Raw genomic sequence first — 12893 nt, 5'->3', positions numbered from 1 at the left:
CCAAAATGCCTTCCCGGGCCACAGCAGAGAGCTGGCCTGGAAGAGGGGCAACCGGGACAGAATCTGGCGCTGTGACCGGGACTAGAACCCGGGGTGCCAGTGCCGCAGGCAGAGGATTAGCCTATTGAGCCACGGCGCCAGCCGAGCAGCAGGGTCTTGATCTGGCGCCCATATTGAGTGCTAGCATTATAGGTGGAGGCTTAACCCACTACACCACAGTGCTGGCCCTCAGCCTTTCTGTTTACACCCATCTTCCCTTAAATAAGCTTAAGTGCATGTGTGTCTGACCTTTCTGTCTTCCTCTGTGTCCATTTCAAGGCTACTTTACTAAGAAAGGAAACTTTAAGCTACCAGAAGATTACTTTGGTTCAAGTACATTGGCCTGAAAAAGTAACAATAAAAAAGCAGACTTATTATTTCTAAATTTGCAGCATTTCAAAAGTTAAATGTTTACTGTTTTCATTAAAATATCCAGTTCTATAATTTGAACATTCAGCCCCTTGCTATTTAAAAAAGAATAGCAATGATTTCAAGAAAGAAAAGCATAGGAAATGCAATTTATTTTTTTGGCTGGGGTTAAAAAGCATTGCTTAAATTCATAGAGTTTTTAAATTATATTTTAAGTGTAAAAATAATGCATATACATTATAGGTAACTAAAAAATAATAAGGGTAAAGGAAGAAAATAATGACCATCATCCTACTGTTGAGGTTTTTCCTAAAAAATGTTATATGTGCTTGAGATTGTACTGTAAAAGATTTCAAATCCTTTAGCATGTTAATATGCAAACTTTAATCCTATTATTAGTAACTCTATATAAACTTCACTATTGGTTCTGTAGAATTCCCTATGTAGTACCCTGTAGTTTAGGTCTGATTAGACGTTGCTTATGATTTTTGCTATTTTAAATTGAATCTCATTTTCATGCATAATATTCTTTCTGCATGTTAGGTGATTTCTTTAGGATGTAGTCTCAGGGTTGGAATTGCTGAGTCAGAGACCATGAATGTTTTTCAGTTCCTTGCTATTTGCTGCCAAATTATTTTCTAAAAGGGCTGGATCAGTTTATACTCTCATTAGTTCCACTTAAAAAAGTGTTGAAATTATCTGTGTTAAACCATTCCTTCCATCTGTATAACACCATTCCTGGGAAGGACCTGGTGCTGTATCATATCTCCCAGCAGTAAGGCTGTAAGGCTGGTAAGTGGAATAGATGCATCCTTGCAGTTTAATTCATCAGTTATATGTGAATATATAAAGTCAAATGATTGGCATGTTATAGTAAGCACTTTTAACTAATAGAGAAAGAGTAATTGCTACTCTTGCTTCATTGAGTAGAAAATTATGGCTCTTTGATTTAAAAGTCTCATAAAAGACTCCTTTACAGTCAGGTGGGCATAACATTTATTAGTGCACATTCAGCTGATGTACAGCTTGCTGCTTGGGATAACACTGGTTAATAAAGTGGTTTAAAGTGTTTGAAGACTGTCCATCTCTGGTTAACAGAATCCATTGAAACAGAGTTCTCAGTGGTTGTCTTAAGTCACTGTGCTCAAGCATATGCCCTTCCACCTTGAATAATCACCTGAATTCAGTAATCATGACTATTTCTGAAATCTTAATCCACAAAAGCAAGCTTTGAAAAAATTAAGCAGCACTTTAATATGTTTAAGATGTTTTTTTCATTAATTCAAATCTGAAATTAGTGTTTATTAATATCATAACATTATATCAAAGTGTATTTATTCCTTTTAATATTAAAAAATTTTTTAAAATTTTATTTGAGACACTGCTCATTTACTGGTTCACTCCTTAAATGCCTGCAGTAGTCAGGGCTGAGCCAGGCCAAAGTCAGGGGCCCAGAACTCCATCTGGGTCTCCCTTGTGGGTGACGGGGGCCCAGATTCTTAAACCATCATCTGCTGCCTCCCAGGGTGCACATCAGCAGGGTGCTGGTTTGGAAGTAGAGGAGCTAGGACTCTACCCAGGCATTGCTATGTGGAATGTGGGCACCGAAGTAGCATCTTAACTGCTGTGCCAAATGCCTGCCCCCATTTTCTTCTTTTGAGCTTTCAGCCAGAGTGTTATTTGTGTTTTCTGTTCAGATTGTTTATTATGGTCACCATACAACTGTCTTTTACCCTTCCTTGGCTACTGTGGAAAAAGGCATAGAAATGATAGGATGAAGTCAAAAGCTGATCTTTCTGTCTTTCCAGAGGATTTGTTGGGTTTAGTGATAATAATTAATCAACATTTTAGTAGAGGATTTAGTGTCTCATGGCAGAAATAACAAATGCGTTGTCTGTGTGCAGGTACAATGTCTGTGTTAAAGCCAGTCTGAGAGTGACCTGCATCCCTGCACTCCCATTGCTCTGTTGAGCAGTATTAACCGAGCTGAGAAAACATTACTGATGTTTAACCTATTGTGTTTGCAATGTAAATGTGCTGTTCTAAAGATTTTTCCCCTTTATGTTCTAGATTGGGATTTTAACCAGGACATCTGACGATGAGGTACTGTGTGCTTGGCATTTTGTTGTTTGTTAATAAATATCTAGAAGCATGTTTATTGACAAAGTCCTGCAAAAGCCATCTTTGTCCAATTGTTTCCATCTGGAAATTCTAGCAAGTGAGCCAGTGTTTCACCCAGGTATCGATGAATCCCTGTTGCTTTTCTCTTTGGTTCTGTTTTAATTGTCACCAACAAATTACAGCCTGTCTTTTGTAATTTTCTTGTTGAAAATTGGCAGTTTAAAGTGTGGCAGGTACCTTGGCCATCCGCTCACTGGCATTCCATGTGCAACTGCACGTGGCGTTAGTCCTCTCCATGGGCAGCTGCAGAAGCAGGGCTTTTCAGGGTTTGGTGAGAAGAGGGCTTGGTTTCTCTTTCCAACTCTCAAAGTGAATGAACGCAGGTCAGATCTGGCTTGTCAGATAGGTTTGCATGTTCAAATTTTGAATATTCTAAGATGTAACTTTGTAAGTGACCGTGAACCATCTTGAAATAGTTCAGCTTGCTAATCAGTATGACACAGTTATAACTCTAATTCAGGTAGGTTGATAAATCCTTTGATTTCATTGTCTTGTAGTATAGATAATTCTGAACTTCTGCATGAATTTTGAAATTAAGCTCAATAGTGTGTTTTTGCTTGAGTAACTACTGGGAACACTGGTCTGGAACAAAGGCCATACTGCTCAATAGAGAGATAGTCTAATTTAATAGTATATTGAAGAGCATTAGCGTTGACTTAAGATCATTTCAGAGAGAAAACCAACGTTTAGATTTTAGAGGTTTCAGAAATACTCTCATTTCCATTGACCTTTTCCCATGAGAGGAGAGGACAAAGGAGTAAGACAGGCGGAGGGCTTGACAGTCAGGTATGTGGCTCATGAAGGTGGGGTGGGGACATGACCCCAGTGGGCCTCCCAGTACTGCACATCAGCTGTGTCGTCTCGAAGCCACTGCTCTGTTGTGAGGTAGGCGGGATACTGAATGACAGAAATTTCAGATCAAGACTTGCCTGTCATGTGTGAAGTCTCTCAGAGGCAGGAAAACTGTGATTCCTTACCACCTTTTCCAGGGAAAACATACAGAATGTTGTCTTGTTTCTTCAAGGATCGCTTCATCTGACTGGTGTTTGTTTCTTTGTGTGTACTCTGTCCAGGCTCCAGATGTGGAATCCCGAGAAGACTTGATTAAAAATCACTACATGGCGAGGATAGTGGAACTCACGTCACAGCTGCAGCTGGCTGACAGTAAGTCAGTGCACTTCTATGCCGAGGTGAGCAGCGAGTTACCTGCTGCTGGTTGTTCCTCACTGCTCTCAGGGGTTGGGTCACTGTCCAGCTCTCCTGTTCACTGGATGAGACACGTCAGTGCTGTGCGTTCTGTGTCTATAAATTTGGTTACAGTTCATGTAGATTAGTCTGAATACCAAAATCCTCATTTTAATAAGCATAAGATTGATTTGTCATTCCCAAGTTACTGTTAAGGTAGCTGGGACATGTACAGGTAGTCATTCCTATGGTCACATAATGTGTGCTTTGATACATTACTGTAGATTATGGGGTTAGAGGTGGTGGAAATCACAGATGCAGGTTTTTTTCATATAGGCAAGTTAGAAAGTGGAAGATACCTCATTTTTTTTAAAACAGTACTCTCCAATTTCTTTCTTTTCTCTCTCTCTCTTTTTTAAGATTTATTTATTTATTTGAAAGTCAGAGTTAGAGAGAAGAGCGGTAAAGAGAGAGAGGGAGAGGTCTTCCATCTGATGGTTCACTCCCCAGTTGGCCATAACGGACAGAGCTGTGCCAATCCAAAGCCAAGAGCCAGGAGCTTCTTCCAGGTCTCCCACATGGGTGCAGTGGCCCAAGAACTTGGGCCATGTTGTACTGCTTTCCCAGGTTGTAGCAGAGAGCTGGATCAGAAGTGGAGCAGCCGGATCTCGAACCAGTGTCCATATGACATGCTGGTGCTTCAGGCCAGGGTGTTAACCTGCTGCGCCACAGTGCCGGCTCCCTCTCCAATTTCTAGATGGCAAGTTTGTAGAAATGAATTCCTATAAATAATAAAATAAAAAATATTCCCTTATTCAACTTTTAAAAGCTATAAGATCTTTTTGTTACATTTTCTTCTTCCCTCACCAAATAATTCACTGTCTTATGAGAATTAAAAACATTATCCAATATGATCAATAAAATTATATATAGCGTACAGAGTAGAAAGAGAGGAAATGAGGGAAGAGAATCCAGATAGCAGAGGAACAGCAAATGACGGGATAATGGATGGATGCCACTCAGCATGCAAGGCCTTTAGGTCTCTAGTTGGAAACCTCAAAGATAAATTATAGATGGCAGGAAGAGAAGGGCAGCACTTAAAATTATTAAATAAATTGGAAAGGGAAACACCTTTATTGGGACCTGACTTGATTTTCTCCTGCACTGCAGTGATGGAGAGGTTGACAGCAGGCTGGTGTGCCCAGCTCCGTGTGGTTTGCAGACAGCTGTTGCACACTTGTTTGAGAAGCTAATGAATAGGAATAGCTTGTTGGCATGCAGAGAGGGGGAGGAAGGCCACCTGGATGACTGGCAGTGGCAAGCTTGTGGGCTGTCGTATTTCCTACCTGGCCTGATAGATAAGCAGCTCGTTGTGTGGTCCCCTAACTGCTTGCCACGTTAGGGTCCCTGCCTGATTATCATCCTCATGAGGGCCTGCACCTTGCATGTCTCTCTCCCTGTTTGCTGGGTTCAGTGCTGAGCATGGAGTAAGTAGATGTTTGGTTAACAAGAGGTGGTGGGTTTGCTTGGTGAAACTGTCCAGAAGTTTTCTCGAGAAGTGAAATGAAATGGGATATTTTTGAGGCTGTTTCATTTCCAAGAGAATTGCTTATTTTAGGAAATGTCTTCGGCACAATTCTGATAGAAGACTTTTTGGATTGTCCTAGCTTTCCCTTATCTATAAACAGGAAGTGGTTGACCCCCTGGATGACTTTACGGGAATGGTTAGTCTGAGCGCCTGCTGTTGACACAGCATTCAAATATGTCCATCAGATCAGATCCTCGTCTGTCTAAATGGCCTTACCAGAAAGTTCAATGACTTCTGACTGTACGCTATTTTTCAACAATAGTGTGAAAGAGGCTTTTTCCTTTTTCTTTTTTGTTCTAGCCTGTCTCTGGATATCTGGGTTTGATGTGAACTAAAGAAAGTGGCTGTGACCTTTATAGTCCTAGGCTCATTTGTTCCTCATGTAGACAAAGCATAAAACATCAGTAGGACTATAAAGCTTTTTTTTTTAAAAAAGATTTATTTATTTACTTATTTAAATGCAGTTACACACACACACACACACACACACACACACACACGGGGCGGGGCGGGGGGACGGCCAGGGATCTTCCATCTGCTGATGGTAGCAACATTCAGAGCTGGGCTTATCTGAAGGCAGAAGCCAGTAGCTTCTTCCAGGTCTTCCACATGGGTGCAAAGGCCCAAGGACCAGGCAGGGAGGTGGATCAGAGGAGAGCAGCTGGGACTCGAACCAGCACCTGTATGGAATGCTGGTGCTGCAAGCAGTTGCCTTAACCTGCTGTACCACAGCACCGGCCCAGGACTATAATGCTTTTATTGCTTCTGTAATGTAGTCTCTAGTAAAGGACTTTAAAACACAAGAAAAGTATCTTTGGGTTCATACTGTATGGTTAGAAGCCATTGATGACTTTCAAAATTATCATTTCCCTTTTTATCAATTCTAAGTATAAGTGAATCCTGGGTAAATGTTCAACCCCTAGTTATCAGGCTAGTCCTAGGAGGAAAGACAAACATGGAGGAACTTGGGTTCCTAGACTTTCTCCCCTTTACTGAAATGCTGAGAGTTTGGGGCACGGCTTCTTCTGTGTACTCCAGTGCATGCATGATATGCTGTGGAGTGAAAGATTGAATGAATGAGGGCTCCTGGCTTTGGACAGTGTTTTCTAGTACTCTCCCTGGAAGCATTTGGAAAATGCCCCCTCTAGTAAAGAAATGTTTTCCACTTTTACAGTGCCGGGCACTCTCTAAGAGACTGGCCTTGGCAGAGAAGTCTAAGGAGTCACTGACAGAAGAGATGAAAGTTGCCAGTCAGAACATCAGCCGACTTCAGGTGAGTCCCTGCGAGTTACCTAAGCAGTGTCCCTGTTGTTTTTGCAAGCTCTTGGTCAGCACAGTCAGCATTTCCTTTCCCAAGTGGTAACACGTGACCCTTGGACTTGCTTTTTTCTAACCAATTTATTTCTAACTCACTTTAAAAGTAGTATCTTAATGTCAGTGCTTGTATTATTTGTTTGATTTAATTTTAATTTTAATTTGTTTGATTGAGTCAGCATTTGCTTATTTTTTACTTATTTACCCAAAATCCTTCCTTTCTTCCCCTTTCTTATACATACCCACCGTGGTGAGCTGTAGGCTTGTTTTGTACACATTATTCCATTCTTTCTCGTTCCTGTTCCATAAAATTGAAAGGTGGGGCTGCAAATATTCCTCTACACTCACTGCCTTGTTTTCAGAAAGCCCCTGTTAACAGAAACGCCCAGCCACACCCACTTCCTCCTTGTTTCCTTGTTTATCAGATTAGTTAGGAGCACAGCATTAGAGTTCAGGGGTCTAAGAGTACATGAGAAGTGGGAAGAGAGACGAAGGGTGCCTGTTCCAGGCAGGTGCCACTGGGAGGGCTGTGGGCTGGGGTGGCATGGGTGGTGGCAGTGGATCTGAGGACTCACCTCAAGCTGAAGAAAACTTGAGGGTACTTGGAAAGATCATTTAGTCCTGTGGTTTCTCCGATGGTTTTGCATTTGGCATGGACAGAAACTTGTACATTTTTTGTAGTGAAGTTAAGAGCCTGATTGGAAGGCCGAGGACACCCTTTTTTTTTTTTTTCCATTTCTTTTCACCTTATTCTTTTGCGAGACCTGTGCCTTATCCTCATGTAAGTGATCAGATAGACCATCTTGATAGGTTGCCCTTCTGCATTGTTAAGGCCAGTTGGAAAGCTTCAGAGTGATATGACTGGTGGGTTTTGGATTTTTCTTTTTTCCCCTCTTTTCTCTGCTATGCAGGATGAGCTAACTACCACCAAGAGGAGTTACGAGGATCAGTTAAGCATGATGAGTGACCACCTGTGCAGCATGAACGAGACATTGTCTAAACAGAGGGAGGAGATTGACACACTGAAGATGTCCAGTAAGGTACACGTGGGGAAATGAGGTGGCCCCTCTGCAACAGTACATTTAATATATTTCATATAAATTAGTTCATTGTTTTGCATTTCGGGAACAAAATGGTAGGAGATTGAAAGTGTTTATAAACCGTGTTCCTTATTATCATTTGTCTTCTTGTACAAAGGTAAAATGGAGTTTCTCTGAGTTCTAAGCTGAGCAGGTCTGACCTCTAAGGCTGTGAAACCGTTTGGCACTTCTGCTACTGTTAGCTAATGGGGGACTCACAAAGGACCTTATTTATAGGAGGGTCTAAAATGGTGCTGTTGAACAGTAACTTTTAGCACATTTATTCTTTTTTACTTTTTTAAGATTTATTTATTTATTTGAAAGTCAGAGTTAGAGAGAGAGAGAGAGAGAGAGAGGTCTTCCATCTGCTGCTTCATCCCCCAATTGCCTGCAACAGCTGGAGTCAGGAGCCAGGAGCTTCTTCTGGGTCTCCCACGCAGGTGCAGGTGCAGGGGCCCAAGGACATGGGCCATCCTCTACTGCTTTCCCAGGCCATAGCAGAGAGCTAGATCGGAAGAGGAGTAGCCGGGTCTCAAACCAGCACCCATATGGGATGCTGGCGCTTCAGGCCAGGGCGTTAACCCACTATGCCACAGCGCCGGCCCCCAGCACATTTATTCTCATAGATATCCCTATAACCTAGGAATGACTTCCCTTTTAACTCCAGATTTTCTTTGTGTTAGCCTTTGCTTGTCTGGGCCATTGTTGGTAGATATTGGGTCCTAGGTTCAGGGAGCAATGCATACCCACACGGAGTGTCTCTGTCATTGTAACAGTGTATGTATAAAGGGTAAGCTTGGGAAGGTGGGCCAGGGGCTAAACACATTTTGGTAACTCAGACAGATATTACGCCACCACTAGGTGGAGCCCACAGTCCCTAGCCTGTGTGTACTCAGGACAGCTGCCGCCACTTACTGATTCGGCAGGCAGTGATAGAGTTTGTTTCCACTGGGGAAGAAGGAGAGATAAAGAAGCATAGCTGTTTTGACATCTGCTAGCAGGCATAAAGCCACCATATAGGGTGGCTTGCTTGCTTGCTTTTTTTTTTTTTTTTTTCATTTATTTGAAAGACAGAGTTACAGAGAGAGGTAGAGACAGAGAGGTCTTCCGTTTGCTGGTTCACTCTCCAGATGGCTGCAACAGCTGGAGTTATGCCGATCTGAAGCCAGGAGCACGCGGGTGCAGGGGCCCAAGGACTTGGGCCATCTTCTACTGCTTTCCCAGACCACAGCAGAGAGCTGGATGGGAAGAGGAGCAGCCAGGACTAGAACCAGTGCCCATATGGGATGCTGGCGCTTCAGACTAGAGCATTAACCTGCTGCACCACAGTGCCGGCCTCTAGGGTGCTTTCTACTTAGTAGGGTCTCCTTGGAAAATATATCATATAAATACATTGGAATCTGTTGTTTTTCAGCATAGTTTCATGATATTAAGTGACCTCTCACTACGTTGGAGGATGTTTCTGATGCTTCTTTGGACCATCTCTGTGATGATTATAACCAGCCAATGTGGTTCTGATTATGGTTTGCCTGTTACTTGTGCTGCAAGAAATTTGAGCTTGGAGGTAGGGGGTGGGAGGCTGGTTCTCTTGAAGAATGCCTCGCTTGGCCCCTTTGGCCTCTTGGTGTTCAAGCAGAGCAACATCTGAGTTCTGGGTTGTATTTCTAGTAATGGCAGAAGCACACGCATTGAGGAGTGACTGTTTTGCTTTTTCTCCTGGTGTGTGTCATATGTTTCAGCATTAGTAGGAGAAATCCCACTGTAGCACCTAACATTTAGAAAGAAGGTGACAGTGATTCTGGGGAAATTCTTCACTCTAGAGTTGCAGAAGTATTGGTTTTGAATTGGAAAGGGTAAATGCTAAGTACCTCAAAGCTCATTGGGATTGCAGCTACTTCAGAAGTTAGGGGATTTGCAAATTTTCTCAGAGCTTTTAAATCTATTCTATAAAAGACCTGTCATTAATAAAACTCTGAGTAAGGGACCCAAATTCAGATATTCAGTTTACATTATTAACTTTTCTTTGATTACCTGTAATCCCTATAGTTTGCCTTTTCCCTTTTGTTTATGAGTAATTTGTATTGCTGTAGCAGCATCGGATGGCTGAGTTGACATTGTCTCCCTTGGATACCAAGTAAACATCTTCAATCATTTGTTTGTCATTATCTTGCTTTCCGTGTTTGTATTTTGCAATTTACTTTCAAGAAGAAAATTTGTTGAGAGCCAGTGACTTTGGGATTTAATTAGAACATATTCCTAAGAAGTGAACTACTCCCAAAAGAAAAGTCACGCAACTCTGCAAAGTCCAAATCTCTGTATTCAAGGGAATTGGGAATCAATTGAGACCTTTTACCTGTACCTTGTGCTCAGCCAGGGTCTGAGCTTACTTTTGACAGTAATCAGTGCCATTTGGGTGTTGGTTGGCATGTGTTCAAGATTATTACCCATAAAGACCTCTAAAAGATCTTAAACAAGAAATAAATATGTTTATGTTAAAAGTTTTTATTCAGCTTCATGCAATTTCATATTCCCCTGTTTTGGGGGAAAAATGAATAGGTTTTTGATAAATTCAAGATAGTTGCTTTCTTTTCTTTACTGTGTAAACTCATTCCCCAGAGAATAGGGGCCCATGGAATTACTCATATATATGATTCCACAATTTTTTGTGCCAGTGTCAGCTTATAATTCCTTTTCCACAAACCTTTTGAAGTGCCCTCAGACAGAGGGGTAAGTTAAGAAGAACAAACTTGCTTTGCAGTTACTAAATAAAAGTTTACAAAGCAAGGTTATTGGCTGTTTTCCCCCTTGGAAAGCTCAAGTTTCCAAAGTAAAACATGCTTTCAGACAGCTTGGTTTGCAAACTGTGTTTCTGGAAGTGTGTGTTCTTATTGTTGATATTTTTGTTTATGCAGGGAAATTCCAAGAAGAATAAGACTCGATAGCTTACACAGAGCTGGTGGGCGACTGTTCTTCCCAGAGCTGCTGCTGCCGCTGCAACAGACCTGCAGGGCCCAGACTCCATGTCCAGCGCTGGTGGCCTTCAGGAAGCTGAAGGCTGCTGGACCTAGTAAACTCGGCAGTGTTGTAAATGGCCTTGAAACATTTAAACTAGATTTGTAACCAGGAAGGCAAATACTGAATTTGATGTTGACAGGAAAATGGAAAACAATACATATACCATGGATATTGTAGGTTTCCTTATGCTGTTTTTACTGTGCACTTTTTAAAATTAGGTTTTAATTTCGGTATGTAAGAACAACAAATATTTTGTATATTTTCAAACTCAATTATATGCTAATCAATTTGGTATCTATGGAATAGATATATGTTTCTGGATAAAATGCTTAAATTGTTCAAATGTCATTACTTCTTACTGTGAATGAAAGCAGTCTGCAGATTGTTTTTTAAGATTTACTCATATTCTCTTTTTCCCTGTCTCCCCCTCCTCCTTCCCTCCTCTGTTCACCCCCTCTCCCTCTTCTTTCTTCTCCCTTCTGTCTTCTACCCCAACCCCAGCCCAGGGAGGAGGGAATCTGCCTTGCAAACTTCAGATTCTGTGGGTTTATTATCATGTCTTCAGCTCCTCAGTACCCTCTCTGTGTTAGAATAATAGCTAAAGGAAATTCATGTGAATAAATTCGTTCTTACATCAAGCTTTCAGTCTCTCTATGAAACCTATCGAAGTAGACTTTATAAAATTTATCAAACCCCAATTGGCTTAGATGTAATCCAATTCCTTAAATTGGAATAATTAATCGTTAATAATTAATAGTTAATCCTTTGGTAAAGCTTACGGATTTTGCTCCAAGAACTACTTAGAACCACACTTCCGGTAAGGACCCCGAGCCCTCTCAGGCACCCCTTGGTTTATCTCATAAACACTGCGTCACTTCAGTGTACACGTGAGGGGTGTCCCTCCCAGCCCACCCCCACCTCCAGCCCCTAACTAGACTGCAGTTTTCTGTGTTGCTGGCACTGGCCCATTTCAGCCCTGCATCCAAGCCCCCAGATTAGCCCAGGGGTCCCTGAAACCCCTTCCTCCAGCCTGTAGCTCCATCTCCCTTGAGACTATTCCCCAGGCAATTGCCAGTCACCTGCGGGGGCCAAGTGCCCATTCACCTGCGAGCCCCTCTCCACCTTCTCCTCTGAACTCAGTACAAAGACCAACTCCTTGCCATCTGCCAGAGAGACTCCAGTGGTTATGCTCAGCCCTCACACAGTGCAAGTGTTTGGATCCTGACTTGAGGGACTCTGGGATTAATTGGTCAGTCCCATTCTTCTTGGAATTCAGGCTCCTGCCCCCTTGCTTTCCCTTTTCTGTTCCCTGCAGGTGCACCTAGGTCTGCAGTCATGGAAAAGGAGACATCAGAGACCTGGGCTGACCTGCCCCACTGTGCTCAGGGTGGCTGGTCCCTCCCAGGTGCTCATTGATCTGTGACAGTCTTTGGCATTTCTAGTCCCTTTCTCTTCTAAGCTTCACCTGGGGCTGCCCACTTCTCTCCTTGTCCTCCTCATCCTTGGGCTCTGCACAGTCAAGTTCACAGCCTGTCGGCAGTGAGTACTTCTTACCTGCCACACTTGTTTCTGCATTTCCTGCTGTCCCCTGCTTGTAGAGGCAGAGGTGTCCTTGCCACCCTCCAAGCTAACCTGCTGCTGTGTGCTTAATGCCCCTCCTTTTCCAAGGTGTGGCTTGTCACTGAGATCTTCCATTTCTCGGTTTACTGACTCCTCTCTCTGCGCTTCCAAACTCAACTTTAAAAAGTTGAGAGTGTAGCCTTTGAAGCCAAACTCCCTATACATACAGATGACTTACTTAGCATTTTTGTACCTCAGTTTCCTTCCCTGTAAAATGGGACTATTAACAATATATACCTTGGGGCCAGTGCTGTGGTGTACCGAGTTAGGCTGCTGCCTGTGACACCAGCATCCTGCATGGGTGTCACTTTGAGTCCTGGCTGCTCCATTTCTGGTCCAGCTCCCTGCTAATGTGCCTAGGAAATCTGCAGAATATGGTTCAAGTTCTTTGGCCCAGCACCCTTGCAGAAGAACCAGATGAAGCTCCTGGCTCCTGGCCCTTGGCTTCCCTCTGGCCCAACCCTGACGATTGCGGCCATTTGGGGAGTGAACCAGCTGATGGA

At 42.7% G+C, this 12893-nt stretch overlaps 1 protein-coding gene across 2 annotated transcripts in view; it reads left to right on the top strand.

Annotated features, from left to right (window-relative positions):
• The window catches only part of PPP1R21 (protein phosphatase 1 regulatory subunit 21), an 85430-nt gene extending 74022 nt beyond the window's left edge, over window positions 1-11408 (top strand). For both annotated transcript variants that reach the window (XM_002709720.6, XM_089327683.1), the window contains 5 exons: window positions 2479-2511; window positions 3663-3779; window positions 6537-6635; window positions 7588-7716; window positions 10668-11408. In XM_002709720.6, coding sequence (XP_002709766.2) covers window positions 2479-2511; window positions 3663-3779; window positions 6537-6635; window positions 7588-7716; window positions 10668-10697 — 408 coding nt within the window. In that variant the 3' untranslated portion in view covers window positions 10698-11408. The remainder of the gene's footprint in view (window positions 1-2478; window positions 2512-3662; window positions 3780-6536; window positions 6636-7587; window positions 7717-10667) is intronic.
• The last annotated feature ends 1485 nt before the right edge of the window (window positions 11409-12893 follow it).

The sequence above is a fragment of the Oryctolagus cuniculus genome, chromosome 2, assembly GCF_051225735.1.
Source record: "Oryctolagus cuniculus isolate XC-2025 breed Fujian yellow rabbit chromosome 2, ASM5122573v1, whole genome shotgun sequence".
NCBI lineage: Eukaryota > Metazoa > Chordata > Mammalia > Lagomorpha > Leporidae > Oryctolagus > Oryctolagus cuniculus.
The sequence above is the reverse complement of the archived record's forward strand: the minus strand, read 5'-3'. Positions and strand labels throughout refer to the sequence as shown.